Source organism: Arachis hypogaea, chromosome 2 (assembly GCF_003086295.3).
Source record: "Arachis hypogaea cultivar Tifrunner chromosome 2, arahy.Tifrunner.gnm2.J5K5, whole genome shotgun sequence".
NCBI lineage: Eukaryota > Viridiplantae > Streptophyta > Magnoliopsida > Fabales > Fabaceae > Arachis > Arachis hypogaea.
In genome coordinates, this window is record NC_092037.1 from 50,093,719 (window position 1) to 50,110,988 (window position 17,270).

The 17,270-nt window shown below is 33.2% G+C and overlaps 1 protein-coding gene across 1 annotated transcript; it reads left to right on the plus strand.

Moving 5' to 3' along the window:
* Positions 1-5,651: 5,651 nt before the first annotated feature.
* On the plus strand, positions 5,652-16,377 carry LOC112743957 (uncharacterized). Its single transcript, XM_025793403.3, has 13 exons — positions 5,652-6,147; positions 6,592-6,741; positions 7,118-7,285; positions 7,644-7,787; positions 8,507-8,612; positions 8,735-8,883; positions 9,108-9,233; positions 10,468-10,611; positions 10,898-10,985; positions 11,744-12,117; positions 12,449-12,772; positions 14,744-14,974; positions 15,863-16,377. Exons 1-13 carry the CDS (start codon positions 5,863-5,865, stop codon positions 15,995-15,997), a joined length of 2,424 nt encoding a protein of 807 aa, XP_025649188.1. The 5' UTR covers positions 5,652-5,862; the 3' UTR covers positions 15,998-16,377.
* Positions 16,378-17,270: the final 893 nt, after the last annotated feature.

Sequence of the window (17,270 nt, forward strand, 5' to 3'; positions counted from 1 at the left end):
AAATGTTTTGTCTCAAGAGTTACTTGACATAAAAACACCACAAGCACTTAACTGGGAAACTCCCTTTGAGTTTTGATTTTTCTTTTAGTTACTCCCAGACAGTGGTGCTCAAAGCCTTTGGCATACTCTGTTAAATGCACTTGGTCTCGACTCTAAGTGTTCTGTCTCAAGGATTACTTGACACAGTCACACCACAAGCATATGACTAGAGAAACAACTCTTTGAGCTTTTAATCATGTCTGACCTCCCAAGTCATTGATGCTCAGAGCCTTGGACCTTGCTTTTATTATTATTATTATTATTATTATTTTCTTTTGCTGTTTCTTTTGCTTCAAGGATTAAATTTTTGTTTATTTCAGAGAAGTCATAATAATTCTCTAAATTCCTATTCCTTATACATCAACATCTCTTGATTCAAATTCAAATATGCACTGTTTATATCATGCATTCAAAAATTACAGAAAATACCACCACATTTAAGTAAATAAGACTATTCTTAGAATTAACTCAATTTCTCATGCAATACATCACTTCTTTTTTTTTCTTTTTAGATTCAAGTTCAGTGAGTGGTACATGAAACATCTTTTCAGAATTAAAGCAATTAAAAGAAAACAAAACTAGTCCTAGGATTCTAACTAATAAAAGATCATGCAATAAACAAAGCAAAATAGCAGAAAACCAGAACATAACATAGAAAAAGATGGGAGGAATAAAAATATGAAAGGAACTCAACCACCTTAGTTATCCTAGCAGTCGTTTTATTCTTCAGGTTGTGCTCCTCAGTGAAGATGATTCGCCCCCCTCTTTGGTGTCATAGGAATAAATAGAAAAACCCTTAAGCGAAGCGTCAACACCAAACTTAAAGGTTTGCTTGTCCTCAAGCAAAGAAGTACTGAAAATAGAAAGAGATAAATATTATGAGGAAAGAAAAAGAAAAATAAAAGGATAAAAGAATAAGAGAGGATTAAGATTGGGAGAGAGGAGAAAGAAAACTGGGCGACGAACTTAGTGTGGCGCAAGCGACGCGAACGCGTGCAGCACGCGTTCGCGTGGGTCACGAAATTTCCATAACGACGCGTAAGCGTCAAGCACGTGTCCACGTGCCCTGGGTTTTGTGTGATTTGCGCGAAGCCAGCCGCGTGCCCGCGCGACTTTCTGTTCGCATGGCTTGGGAGCCAAATTTTCATACGACGCGTTCGCGTCATGCATGCGAACGCGTGGATGGCCATATGTGCAATTGACGCGGACGCATCAGTCACGCGTCCGCGTGACCAAATTTGTGCTTTTAGCATACTTCTTGCCCCAAGCCAGCACAACTCTCTGCCCAAACACTCTTTTACGTCGATTTTGCAGGTCACAGTGACGCGCCCGCGTGGATGGCGAAAATCACAAATGACGCAAACGCATGGGGTACGCGAACGCGTGGGATCGTTTGTGCGAAAGGCTCCATTCTTGCGCCACTCCCGCACAACTCTCTGTTCATTTTTATTTTTCACGCACACCCCTCTGACGCGTACGCGTCAGTGACGCTTGCGCGTCATGTGCACGTTTTTTTTTTAGCTTGAGGTGTTCGGTTCCTGAGATAAAATAGCTGCATGATCAAAAAATTAGTAAGAACTCAATAAAAATAAAATAAATGCGAAAACTACTACTACGAAAAATAACTAAGAATGAAAAGAAACGATCATACCACGGTGGGTTGTCTCCCACCAAGCACTTTTAGTTAAAGTCCTTAAGTTGGACATGTGGTGAGCTCCTTGTCATGGTGGCTTGTGCTTGTACTGATCCAGGAATCTCCACCAATGTTTGTAATTCCAATGGTCACCAGGATCCAAAACTAGGCGTATAACGCCTTTGAGCAAGTTGAAGTAAGTGACAAGGCCCCAATAGTGTTGATTGTGGGAATGAATCTCAAGGTCCCAAACCTTGCTTTTACACCCGTCTTCTTGTGTATCACCATTGTTCCCACCGGGTGGCAAGCAATCTGAATTCTCATAGAGACATCCAAACAACCTTCTAGACCCATTCAAATTAGCTCTACACCAATCCTTGCACTTCAATTTGGAGCATGCAACCATATTGAACCTTGCTTGAAAACTCTTACCACTAACCATCTTCCTCTTACTCTCAATGCCACAAAGAGCTCTAAGTTGACCATCCGTCTCTAGTAGCCCATATTCAAGTAGAAAAGTAAGGATTAAGGATAGGCATTTTACCCACTTGAATGTTGTATTGGATGGTGATGATGGTTTTTCAAGCTCCACTCCCTTGTATTCTTCTTTGAATTCTTCTACCTCTTTGCAAGCTTCCTCAATTTCAACATCTTCCTCTTGGTAGCTTTCTTCTAATTCAATCTCTTCTTCATTGCTTACCAAGGGCATGTGAGGTTGTGCATCTTCCTTCTTTGTGGGTGCATCTTCCTTTTCTTCCATGTGTGAGGATGAAAAGTTCTCTAGTTCACTAGAGTATAACCTCCTTTGATTGATTTCCTCACTTTCTTCCATAGGATCTTGCATTATATCTCTTGGGAAGGAATTTGCTTGCTCCTCTTCCTGTGACTTGATTATTGCCTGCACATAGTTCTCTATATTTTTAACACTTGTCTTTATATCATGTAGGTATTCTTTCATGAGGAGCTCAAGATCTGATGGTATTTGAGATAAATAGGAAGATGGTGGCTCTTGATATGGGTAGAAGGATGATGGTTCTTGATATGGGTAAAAAGGTGGTGGTTCTTGGTATGAATATGGAGATGGTGGTTCGTGGTATGAATATGGAGATGGTGGCTCTTGATAGTTGGAACATGGAGCATTGAAGTTTCTTTGGTTTTGACTTTGCCAACCAAAATTTGGATAGTTCATCCATCCACCATAATATGAATCACTATTCGGGTGTGAGTAGTAACCCATGTGATCTCTCTCCATTATTTTTCCTTAGTACAAAACACCAAACAGGATTAAACGTACCATGTGGTAAACAGGAAAGTAAAGCAGAAAGAACAGAATTCTAAGAATTAAAATAAAACTACTAGGAAACACCAAACTTAATTTCAGTAATTAAGAAAAATATTAGTACTATTTATTTAAATTTTTTTCTAAAATTTTTTTTTGTTGAAAATTTAAAATTTAATTAATTTTTTTTTTTGAAAATCAAGTAATATAAAAAATAAAAAATAAAACGAAACAAGGGAAGGAGGAGTAAACGAAAAGGAAAAGTAAAGAGAAAAAAAATAACGTAAAGGACAAAAGAAAAAAAATTAACGTAAATAAAAAAATAACGTAATTTTTTTTCGAAAAATTAAAGCAAAATTTTTTTTAATAAAATTAAAACTAAAACGCTTAATCTAAGCAATCAAATAACTAATAGTTGTTAATCACAATCAATCCCCGGCAACAGCGCCAAAAACTTGATGCGGTATTTTTATAACCCACACTTACTAACCAGCAAGTGCACCGGGTCGTACCAAGTAATACCTTACGTGAGTAAGGGTCGATCCCACAAGGATTGATGGATTAAGCAATAGTTATTGAGTGATAAGCTTAGTTAGGCAAGCATAAATTGGTTTTAGGATGTTCAAAAGGTTTAAGTTCGAATTCAAAATATCAAAAGTATAGACAATTAAATAAATTGGGAATAAAATATGGATAAACAGTTAAAGCTTCAGAGTTATCTATTTTTCCAGATTAACTTTTCTTACTAACTATTTTAATTATGTAGGATTTAATTTATGGCAAACTATATGTGACTAGACCCTAATTCCTTAGACCTTTCTAGTCTCCTCTAAAATTCATCAACTGCCAATTTCTTGGTCAATTAATTCCAATTAGAGGATAAAAATTAATTTTCAGTTTATATGCCACAAAATTCTAATTACCAAAAAATAAGGGGATTATATGTCACGTATCCTATTAAATCCAAATAATTAAAATTTAGGAGAATATGTTTTCAAGCTGTTGTTCAAGTAAAGAGCTTTTCCAAGTTTTACAAGAACTAAAATAGAAAGAAGGTCATACTTCCGTTCCACCCAAATTCATAAGATAAAGAGCGAAAACAATTCTTAAATATAAATCCAAAACATAAATTAAAATAAAAAAGTAATAAAATCAATCCATACAAATAGACAGAGCTCCTAACCTTAACAGTGGAGGATTAGTTGCTCATGGAATGTAGAATGTAAATTTGTATAGAATTCCCAAATGGAGTCCCCCTCGTGTAATCTACCTAATAGAAGAGAAGTCTTCCCTTGTTATAACTAATCCTAATTAATTTAAAATCTAATATTTTAAATTAAGATAATATCTTTTCCTATTTTAAAATCAAATTTGAATTTAAATCAGAATTAACTAACTACTCCGCGTCTTGTAACGTGGAGACCACTTGGCTTCAATGGATCTGCACCTAACTTGGGTGCTAAAATGGGGCCCAAAAATCACCCCAGCGGTTTCTACGTTTTCTGCACGTGGCGCATGTCACGCGTACGCGTCGATAGTCTCTTCCGCAAGTCACGCGGACGCGTCGATCATGCATCCGCGTCGTTGAGCAAATCTCCAAATCGCTCCTCGCTGAAATCTCTTTTGATTCTTGAGCTGCAGAAACTCCATCAAATCCAGTCGAATGCTACCTAAAATAAACAAAATTACACAAAACTCAAAATAGCATCCATAGTGGCTAAAATATAATTAGTTAGGTAAAGATAGACAAGATGCTCACGCATCACCAATCTTATCTCCTTTATAGTGTAAACAAGATAAGTTTGCACGTATCTCGTTTACACTGTAAACGAGATAAGAAATTTTATGTATTTTTGTAATAACTTTTAAAATTATTTATTTTAATAAATAAAATATTTATTTAAATAAAAATCCTGATAAGTTCTTAATAATAAATAAAAAATAATAAAGACAAAAATATTAGTTAAAAATAGAGTAATTAAAAAAAAGAAAAATAGTGTATTTTATGGATTTCAATTGTTTATTAACTCTCTTCTTTTTTTTTTCTTTTTTCTTTTTGATACTAATTATTTTAAGAAAGAAAGTTTTATAGATCATTTTTATATATATCTTTTACTTTTTGATAAAAATAATTAATAATAAATCAATTTTTTTTATATTTAAAAAGAATAAATATGGATGGACTACTTTTTAATTACTTAATTTAGTATTTTTATTATAAGATTATTTTTTATGTTTAAATTTTTGAAAAATTTAAGAAACTTAGGGTGCCAAATTTAAAATTAAAAAATAATTTAAAAAATTAAGTAACTAAAAAAATTGGCTTTAATTAGTGCATGTTTGGGTGCCATTATTTTGTTAAAAAAAGATCTTTTTTCAATGAAAAAAGATCTTTTTTTTATTTTTTAACGTGTTTGGCAAATTTCTAGTAGTAAAAGTAAAAGCACTAGTAAAATCAAAAAAAGATCTTTTTTAAGAAGCTGTAATTTACATCTTTTTTTAAAAGATCTTTTTTCCTTAAAAAAAAGATGTTTTTCATGTAATAAATAAACAAAAAAATACTTTTATATTGTTATACCCAAAGATAATTGACAAATAAAAAGACCTTTTTACATTAAATATCTAAACATAAAATTACTTTTACTTTTACTTTTACTTCACCCAAACAAGCTCTTAAGTTTAAAAGAAAAAAATTAGTACAATTTCTATTTTTCCTTCACTCCTTGTCTGCATTTTCTTTCCTTCCTTAGTGATTCGTACACTAAGTCACTAACTAACAAGTTACAATTACAACACATCACTTCAAACTTCGCCAAACACCACCACCAGTTTGGCTTTGGCCCTCATTGCTCCAAATTCTCTACATTTTCTCTCTGTCTCTGTCTCTCTCTACAAGGGGAGACGGACCGCCATGGACGCCGCATCGACCCTCGTCTCCTGCCGAATCGATTCCTTCCCTCGCCGTCGCTCACTCTCACACCACCACCATTCGCCATCATGGAGCAGTAAGCTCCGTCCGCTTCGCCTCCACTCCAACCGCGTTTTCGTCGTCTCCGCGGTGGCTAAACAGGCTATAACCGCTCAATCAACCACCATCAACGATTCGTCGTCCAGGTCTCCTCCGCTGAGCAGTGCAGTCAATGGTTCGTCATCTAGGTTTACTCCGACTGGCAGCACCGTCAATGGCGGATCAACGGTGACACTTTTGATCCTGATCCTGATTTTCGGTTTTGTTTTTTTAATGTTTCTATTTTCTGTTTTTTTTTTTGTTTTTTCTTTTGAAGATTTTGTCAAAGAAATAGTGAGATAAAGAACTTTGGATTGAAATCAGGATTTTTTAGGGGGAAAAAAGTTGAAAATAGTGAAAATAATAAACTAAAATTCTGTTTTCTGTCTTATCTCTTCCTTAACAAAATACTGAAAGTAGAAAAATACTAAAAATGAAATAATTTTTTCGTTTTTGTTATTTAGTTCACAAAACCATGAAATCATGAACCAAGAGAAGTAATGCAGGAAATAAAAACATGAAAGCATGATTCAGTTATCTTTCTTTTTGCATGTCTTTTATTTTGATTGTTTATTGAGTCGATGGAACACTTGAGTTAACGACTATGAGTGTGTGGGTTTTGTTGGATGGCAGAGAATTGGAGATGTTTCAAAGGAGATAAAGCGAATGAGAGCACAAATGGAAGAAGACGAACAGTTAGCGACTCTGATGAGAGGCCTTCGTGGACAGAACCTGAAGGACTCATTGTTTGCTGCGGATAATGTTGAGCTACGTCTTGTTGAGGTGTTCAAAATTATCTGAATCTTATAGTATTATTATTATTATTATTATTATTATTATTATTATTATTATTATTATTATTATTTATTAAAATTTAGTGAACTTGTTTGTGATTACTAGCTGACAGCAGTTATGGACTTATGGTGCATTAACATTAATACATTAGCATCAAACTGATATGTATTTGCTTTAAAAATTGTTTTATGATATATTTGGAGTTTATCGACGTTGCTTGTCATTCACTCATTCCTTTATGCTCATTTTCATTTTAGTGTTTAATTTTTCCGTTTTTCCTTTTTGGATAAAGTGTGTTCCTTTTGTTTTTAAACGGGTATCAGATTCGATTGTAATTGGAACTTTGTATTCTGTATTGGTGTAGGTGGATGAAAGTAGTGAGTTTTTGCCTTTAGTGTATGATCCCCCAAGTATTTCTGCGTATTGGGGAAAACGTCCACGCGCTGTTGCTACACGCATTGTGCAGTTACTTTCTGTTGCTGGAGGTTTCCTTTCGCGCATTGCTTGGGATGTGATTAAGAAGGTTAAAGAGGTAATTCCTTAATATCCAGAAAGGCTTCATAGCTTACTGCCTTACTCTTTATTCCAGAGTGTTTTATTCCACTCTGTTTTATTTTATTTTTTTTATGTTTAGTTTTTTAAACAATAAAAACTAAGAAGTGCGCTTTTATGAAATGACTGAATGAGTTATTTTGTAATTATTTTAACTTCATACAAAAGTAGTTTACTAGTTGGTACTGTAGAACCTAGGGCTTGAACATGTATCTCTTTGTGGGGATATACGTGTCGCTTTCCATATATTCCTATCTACTTTTTACAATGAAACTTTTGAGTTTACATTGTGAATTTGTGATTATTCATTTTTGCTCTTTCCCATTTTCTATAACCAGAACGAAGTTGCTAGAGCAATTGAATTGCGTGAAATTGTTACATCTTTGGGTCCAGCATACATAAAACTTGGGCAAGCATTGAGCATTAGACCTGATATACTATCACCTGTAGCAATGACAGAACTGCAGAAACTTTGTGATAAAGTAAGCTTGTTGCTCGCGCTCCCTTTGCTTCATTTCACCATTCTGCATAATCCATCTCTAAATGAATTAGTTCAGAGGGATTATGTGAGTCTGAGAAAAGTTCATAATTTGATATGCAGACAAGTGTGATTTATTGATTAATATATGTTTTTCTCCATATACATAGTGTTCATTTTTCAATTTTGTTCAATATAAAAGCAAAATTTAATGTAGTCCATGTACACGCAATTGTTTATTAGTAATTCTTGTTGTGTGGTGCTGTTTTGAAGTTTTCAGCTTGGCATGAAGCTACTTTAAAGTGTTGGGACCAAATTAAAATTAGTGTTGGGTTCAAAATAAATAAATAAATAAATTTGGTCTGTCCCTGTAAGTGACACTCATTTTTTCTTAGTTACTCCTTATATTTCACAATAAAGAAGTTTCATATTATCACAAATAGGAATCAAAATTATATTTCCTATTTATTTTAGAAAAATGAAACAGTTGCGCTGGTTGCATCTAATATTTATGTTCTATTTTCATAAGCAGTTTACTGGGCCATTTCTTTGTCTAAATTAGAATCATGATCCAACATACAAGAATTAATTTTGAAATTGTAAATAGTGAAAATTATTAGCAGTTAGACAATGACATTATGATTTCTAATACTGAAATATTCCTTTTGCTAAGGTTTGTTTTCTTTTTTGATGGGGTTGTGGGGGAATTCGATAAATGTCAAGGTTCCTTCATTTCCAGATGATATAGCTATGGCTCTAATTGAGGAGGAGCTTGGTCAACCATGGCAAAATATCTATTCTGAACTATCAACATCTCCCATTGCTGCTGGTAGCTCTCCAGACAACCAATTAGTTATAGTAATTTCATTGTAGAAAAAGTATAGTCTCTCTTTGCTAGTTTTTTAAGTTCATTTATCAAGAGGTATTAATTCTTTTGTTAAATCCTTGCAGCTTCTCTTGGACAGGTATATAAGGGCCGCTTAAAGGAAAACGGGGACTTGGTGGCTGTTAAAGTACAAAGACCTTTTGTTCTTGAGACAGTCACAATTGATTTATTCATTATTAGGAAGCTAGGTTTGGCTCTTCGAAAGTTTCCACAGGTAAGTTTAATTATTGTGAGGAGAGACTTGAAGTTGTATTTGTCAATTGAAATTGAATTAATTTGAACATTTAAATAGTGATGTTGGTATTGCAAGCTAATTGCTTATTACAAGTGTCCTCCATACCCAAAATAAACTTTTTTATAAGGATCAAAACCAAAACATGGGTATTTTATAGAGACAAAAATTTTATTTAAGCCTTTATTTTATTTTGTACATTATAGGTCTCAATAGACGTCGTTGGGTTGGTTGATGAGTGGGCTGCTCGATTCTTTGAAGAGCTAGATTATGTGAATGAAGGTGAAAATGGAAATCGTTTTGCTGAAATGATGAGGAAAGACCTACCACAGGTAAGGATGATTACTTGTTAATTTTTGCCTGCTCTCTATATTTTCCCCTTGTTTTTTATATATTATAGAAAAATGAATTGCATATAAAACATGGTTGGTATTTCCACAATCTAAGTTTTGGTTTTGATTCAAGTATGATATATGGGTAAATCAGATGGTTGATGAGAGGTAAGTAGTAACCATTCTTTTTCAGTACAACAATTATCCTAGCTCATGAGACAAGATTGTCTCACGGAATGTAACACTCTGCAGACCAAATGAAGTTTTATAGGTCCCCAAGGACCAAGTAACACCCACTGAAACAACAAAAGCAAGGGGAATAAATATATTTAAATAGAAGACAATGCATTAGATTAATATGACTTGAAGACTGAATAAAAGAAACCCTTCCTGCCATCTAAGTTTCTAGTAAGTTTCTTACACTAGGGAAGAAACTTAAAGTTGTCTCCCAGAATGTGACCAAAGAGTACAAGGAGGTTATTTAAAATCTTAATTTCCCATTCTAGTAAAATATGAATGCATGTACTACAGAGTTTTGCTTTTATTTCCAAGTGACACTGCAATTAACTATAAATGATAAAATAGCTATAAGAAAAGCATCCATGTGTATGTTTGATGGCAAGAATATTTATTTATTTCCTATGTTTTCCTAGAGATGTTTGAACTGTTTATGGATATGAAGTGTGGATATAGCTATACATGCATACATGGTGGAATGCTGTAGTGGGTAGATGATTCTTTTGGAGTTTTAGTCTGTTATTGTTTTCTCTGTGTGTAGTCTGCCATCCGAATTGAAGTTGTCTTCTATGTGGTGGCATAAAAGTTAACGATAGAAAGTAAGGCTGAGTTTTATCATATATCATAATAAATTCATAATGTGATTTTATTTGAGGATGTAATCCAAAACACTACCCTAATCACCAAAGCCCTAGATAGTGGATACATATATGCCTAACAAATGGGTGATCAAACTGAGAATGTAACGTTAGATTTTTAGTTCATTAAGTCAAGATTTTTGTAACTAAGATATTTTGCTACATTGTTTATATGTAAAATGTTATTGTCAATATTTATTTACGTATAATGTTTCATAAATTTGAAGAAACACAATAAACATGCCTATCTTCATAACAGGCTTGTCAAAAGTTTTATCATATGTGGGAATTCTATCCGAATACTTTTACATGAATGGTCACTAGATCTCGGCTACTTCTTCTGATAGTTCTAGTTTCAGGTTGTGATACCAAGAACCTACACTAAATATACATCAAGGAGGGTTCTTACTACAGAGTGGATTGACGGAGAGAAGTTGTCACAAAGCACGGAAAGCGATGTTGGAGAGCTAGTTAATGTTGGAGTCATCTGTTATCTAAAGCAGGTAGTTTCACTTTTTTTTTATTTTTTTTATTTTTTTATCTTTTTCGTAAGAATTATAGAATGTTTTATTTTATTGCTTTTGATGTCAATTCCAATCATATTGTTATATCTCTGAACCCTTTACAGAAAATAAAATATTTAATGTAAAAATTATGCATTAATGAACATGTGATTGTATAATAAAATGTTGATGAAAATGTATGTGGTATAGTATTAGAAGAGTTCTTCTAGGAATTATTGATGTAAGTAATTACTACATATTTATCTCCATTTTTATTTTATTTCAGCTGCTTGATACTGGATTTTTTCATGCTGATCCACACCCGGGAAATTTGATCCGCACTCCAGATGGAAAGCTAGCTATACTTGACTTTGGTAAGAACATTTTATTTTTCAGTATCTGAATATTGTATAGTTGTAGATTTTTCTCATAAGATGCCAACATTATAGACATAGGTGTGGCCTTTACTTTATGAAATATATGTTGAAAATGTGAACTAATTTGGGTTTTAAGAACCACCACCGCGATAACAAGGCCTTGTTCAGTTGTTCCATACTAGGAGAGACTGGCTACATGGATCAAACAATGCCATTGTGTCTTGTCATGAATTGTTTATAAACAAAACATATTTATGCTTAATTCTCTTTGATAAGCTCATTATGGAGTTGTATTTCACATATTACTGTTGCAGAACCAATTCTCCTCAGACCTCCATGTTATAGGACACTATGTTATCATTTGATTTATGTAACTATTTCAAGATGGAAAGATATCATTTTGAGAATTTAAAGATGGAATAGTGAGAATAGTATTTTTCCATATGATACATATTAATATTATTTTTTTTGGAGAAAGGGGGGTGGTCGATGTTCTTGTTAAGGGTTTGGGTGGGGAGGTAAGTGGAGCCACTAATGTGGTAATGAAGCTTTCTTTTCTTAATCATAGCTTTTTTGGTTTCTCACCTGAATATTATAGCTATGATGTCATTGGAATAATTTTTAAACATGTGTATCTCTTGTTCCATGGTTCATTATATTGCCTTAATCCTTCATGCTACACTTTATATATGCAAGTAGATGTTTCAATATGTGAATCATTGTGGTAAATGATCAAATTATTTTCTTGCACCTAGGGCTTGTTACAAAATTGACTGATGATCAAAAGTATGGAATGATTGAAGCAATTTCGCATCTCATCCATCGGGATTACCCAGCTATAGTTAAAGACTTTGTTAAACTCGGTTTCATTCCTGATGGCGTCAATTTAGAGCCAATCTTGCCAGTTTTAGCCAAGGTCTTCGATCAGGCCTTAGAAGGTGGAGGAGCAAAGAACATCAATTTTCAAGAGCTTGCATCAGATTTGGCTCAGATTACCTTTGATTATCCATTTAGGATACCCCCATACTTTGCCCTGATAATTAGGGCTATTGGGGTGCTAGAGGGGATTGCCTTAGTAGGAAATTCGGATTTTGCCATTGTTGATGAGGCCTACCCTTATATTGCTCAGGTATAATCTTCTGCTTGGTGACTCTTTTGACATAAAGGGTGGATATCTTTTCCATTTGCGTGTGTCCTAGTTCTAGAGCACGCACAAATTTCGAGTGGAGCACATTGAAGGAATGATTATGTTAATATTATGGAATTCATCGAATTTGATTTCATTACAACCATCATGCATGGAAGTTATTTACTGAAACAAAATTGGAATTTGACAGTTTAGTTAATAGCTTTGAATGCTAAACCAATAGGATTTTCTGTTACTGGTGACTTAGCTTGTCCTATTGCTACATTATATTCTTCTGATTAATCTATACTGATGTCCATCATTTCATTGATAGAGGCTCCTTACGGATGAATCCCCTCGGCTAAGGAATGCTTTACGTTACACTATATATGGTAAATCTGGAGTTTTTGATGCTGAAAGATTTATTGATGTCATGCAAGCCTTTGAGAATTTTATTACTGCTGCCAAAAGTGGAGGTGGAGAGAGTCTGAATGGGGAAATGGCTGAACTTGGGGTGCTTACTAGTCAATCACAGTTTCTATTGCCCGGTTTCCAGTCTGCAATTCCTCAATCACAGCAGCCACTGCAAACAAGGGCAGCTTTGGCCTTTTTGCTGTCTGATAGGGGAAACTTTTTCCGAGAATTTCTTCTGGATGAGGTACTCTCTCTATAAGTATTTAAGAAGCTTTTGTTATAACTTCTTCTTATAACTTCTTATAACTTCAAATGACTTTTTAAGATGCAAATTGATTTAATTATTCTTTGCATTTTAGAGCCAAGTACCAAATATCCCTTCCTATCCCAACCATGTTTATTAAACAAGTACGCTAAATGGCGTGATATACAAATTACTTGAAATTAATAGTATTGGATGTATTAAGTTGTTGCATATCTTTGTATAACTGGCGGAAATCAAGGGAGCTAAATGGTAGAAATCATCTGACGATTTTGCAGATAGGTTTCATGTTATTTCTCTATGCTTAAAAGATATTTCTTCTAGGGAAGAAATAATTATTTCCAAACATATGATTCCTTAACCATTTGATAAATGAATTCAAAACAAATGAAACTAGATTATTAATAGGGTCATTAACTTTTAGCAAGGTCAGCTAACCCGTCCTATATCAATATCTTACCAAGCCTCTTGTGGTCTTTCAGTATGTTACAAGTTTTAGATTAGTAATGACAAGGGTCCATCTGGTGCTCAGTTGCCTCATTATAATTTTCATCAGGGGAACGAACCTCTGTTATTTAAATGGACACAGTTTCTATCCAAAATTTAATAAAAAAGAAAAAAAATAACGATTACATGGATAGTTACTTGGAAAAAGGGGCATGTTAGAATATGTGTGAATAAATGAGTTATGATATTATATCCTTATAAGATCCGTTACGATACGATAGTTAATTGTGTATATCCTGTGATTATGTATTGAATCCCCTTTTCTTTCATCTCACATTAAACATTGAATCTGTAAATATTTCAAAATATATAATTTGATTGTGCAAAGCTTATGCTTGCTTAGTTAAATCTAATTAGCATTTTAATTGATGATGCCAAATTTATGTTTAATGAAACATTAGCAGGACTCTTAATCCCGGGATGTAATCTCGTGTAGTCGTAACTATCTATTATAATATATGAAAGGAGAGACCAAAGTAGTGTTTAAGAAGCTAATGATACCAAAGATTTTACATTTTCTATGAATTTGCCATGTCAACACTAAACTTAGTTTGTTGCAACATAGAGAAAAGAATCTATCTATATAATCACATTTAGAATATCATAGTAAAAAGCATTTATGCAACTAACCTATCATCAATTTTATGATTTTTCACATTAAATTCTTCAATTATATGAAAGAAATTATATTATAGAAGATATTAGTTCATATCAAAGGTCTAAATTCTAAATATTGCATGTTCTATTTGTTGAGTAAATTTTATATACATATGAAAATTATATGAAAGAAGAAATCAAAGTAGTACTAAAGTAAGCAAATGATACTTAAGCTTTATGTAACCAACCTATCATCAATTTCATAATTTCTCACCTTAAATTCTTCAGATAAGAGGAAATCATCAAATGTTTAAATAGTTGACATGAAACTCTGCAAATAGCTGAACTTGAAAATGAAAGAAAAATAATTAGTTGTGACTTTATTTTTTATTATGCTTGAAATCTTGTTTTATTGATGTTCCTCTCCTCCTGCTCAATTTGATTTGTCATTGTTTGACCCTTTTCTGTAACTTTATTCTGGTTCATTGACTGCAATGCATCCAGATGATTGATTTTTGCTCGGCAGTGGCTAGTGTTGAATAACATCCCTTATACATAATAAATACTTGATAGGAGTCAAGTAGCCAACTTGGATCATCAATTCCTCTTACCCTGAACTAAAAGAGGCTTCTTGTTGTCCAAAAGGCTTATATAATATTTTCATCTCATTTACATTTATTTTTCATATCATACTGTTTTTTAGGTGATTCATTGCATATTGTTTGTCAGTGCCATGATGAACTATTTGCTATAATTTGTGAAATTTGTCATATTTATGGGTAGTTTGAATTAGTGCTACTTTCTGACTTCTGTGCATTTGGTGATCCACGTTATTGCCTGTGAATTCAGATTGTCAAAGGCATTGATGCACTTACAAGAGAACAACTCGTAAGAATAATATCCCCACTCGGATTTCAGAATGCGGCCCCAGTTTTCAGTATGGTACCTACCATTGGACCCTTTAAGACGACAGCACTTATACCCACCATAACCGAAGAGGATGAAGTCATACTGAATAATGTCCAGAAAGTGGTGGAGTTCTTGACTGCTGGAAGCTCACTATCAAGGACTTCTGGTCAGGTAATGAATAATGAATTTCACTATTGAGAACTTTGTTGTGAGCCTTTTGTTTTTTCTCTCTTTAATAGACAAGTATATTGTTTTTCAAAAATGTTATCAACACTATAAATCAGCCACCAAATGAGTCATTACGTATTTGTTTATATTTAGGGTCTCATTCACAATTTTCCAACAGTGATTTTGACCAAAATAAGCAAACTTCTCACCGGAAAAATCAACTTTTTTGTAGCAGAATATTCAAACTTTTTTCATAATAGCATAATCAAACTTTTTATAAACACTAATCAGCAACCATTATACTTTTTATTCATATGTTGATTATGAATATAAATCTACTTAATTATATTATTTATTAAATTTGATTATAAATATGAATATGTAGTCATTTCGTATTCTAATGTATTCCTATACGGGTGGGTGGATGGCTGATTGATGGTTGATTTTTTGTTTATAGATAGCATTGATTTTTCCCTCAACTAAAAATGGTCCAAAGCATGTTTAGAGATTGGATTACCAATTGAATGCGCCGATATTCCATTATGATGAATCAAAATCTAAATCAACTATGTAATTTTTTAGATGATTGGTTTTACTCCTAACCAAGACTTCATAATTGATTATGGGTCAAAAATCAATTATATGACACAATTTTTCACTTGTCCAATTTAGTTATTGATTATGGGTGTCAATATATTTAAAAAAGAAAATTATCAAATAGATTTAATTATCAATTCGGTACTTGAAAGATTCGTCCTGAAAGATGTTATCGACAAAATAGCCCCCGAATGATTTGAAAATGCGACAAAAATAATTATTCATCTCTTTTGGTGTCTAACACAATCAATTTAATTATTCATTGTCCTTTTTGTTTTGGGGGCATGGCAACAGGTACTCAATGTCCCTCAGATTATCCAAGACCTGCTTCCTGTGTTGCCCGGCATCTCGGCTAAAGTGCTTCCTGAAATTGTTAGCAGATTATCTTCTCGGGTATTAGCACGATTGATACGTGATTCCTTTTTGTAAGAAAACTCTATCAACCTCACCTTAAGGCCCCACAATTGTGTATATTATGACAGACTGTACAAAACACTATACGTGTATATAAGTAACCCAATATTTCATATATCTCTTGCTCTTGGTTGCTGAAAGCTATTTGTAAGACGCTCACCAAATCTTCTATACTGAATCATTTTTAATATATTGATAGGGGAAACATCCCACATAGTTCTCATGATAGAAATCATAGAATGATATGCAGCAAGATTTATTACTCAGTGTATCGAAGTACCCACAACTAGAATCAAAATTTGAAAGGGTACTATCTATCTGTAATTATTCGTTTGTATATTCTATTCTGTATCATATTGTACTCCTTCATTGATAGAAAGTGTATTTCATCTCTAGCTGCACAGGTGTTGGTGATAAATTAGCTTTTCAATCACTTAGACTTGTAAATCTAATATCGTATTGCAGTTGAATTTATTTAAATGCATTAATAATTTTGGAGCTGCTAAATAAATATCCCAATTAAAAAAATGCCTATTGTGATAGGAATGGGACTAGGATGTCCATTTCCTATATGAAGTTTACATTCTCAAAAGAGAATGAAATTAATGAAGGTTGACAATATCCTTTCCATATGCTAATAAATAGGAGGTTAACCTCCGTTAATGTGACATAACAAAAAATATCATTCTCCCCTCTTTATACACAAGCAATAATAATCTTTCTTCTTTCTCTTTCATATTACTAATTTTTATTCTCTCTTTATATATCTTATTATAATATTAGTAAATATACTAATCATATCTATTATATTGTGATAATTGTGGTGAATATTACTATTAGAGTTATATAATTATACTTTTATATTTATTACCTCTTTCTTATTTATTTCACAACACGTTATCAGCACAAGACTCTGATCAAATTTTTAGGAAGACTCAGGTAACAAATTTTCATTATGTCGAAACTCTCTCATTTTGAATTCAATGCTCTTGATATATCTGGAAACAATTATTTATCATGGATATTAGATGCTGAAATTCATCTTGATTCAATGGATCTTGGAGATACCATTAAGACTGAAAATAATGCATCCCAGAAGGATAAAGCCAAAGCCATGATTTTTCTTCGTCGTCATCTTGACGAAGGATTGAAAAATGAATATCTCACATTAAAAGATCCTGCAGATCTTTGGAAAGACCTTGAAGAAAGGTATAATCATAAAAAAATGGTAATACTTCCTCAAGCCCGATATGAATGGACGCACTTGCGTTTACAAGATTTTAAATCT

Coding starts and splice junctions, on each gene's coding strand:
- LOC112743957 (XM_025793403.3), top strand. CDS start 5,863: ATGGACGCCGCATCGACCCTCGTCTCCTGCCGAATCGATTCCTTCCCT. Junction 6,742..7,117: donor TTGAGCTACGTCTTGTTGAG/GTGTTCAAAATT, acceptor GTATTGGTGTAG/GTGGATGAAAGTAGTGAGTT. Junction 8,613..8,734: donor AACATCTCCCATTGCTGCTG/GTAGCTCTCCAG, acceptor AAATCCTTGCAG/CTTCTCTTGGACAGGTATAT.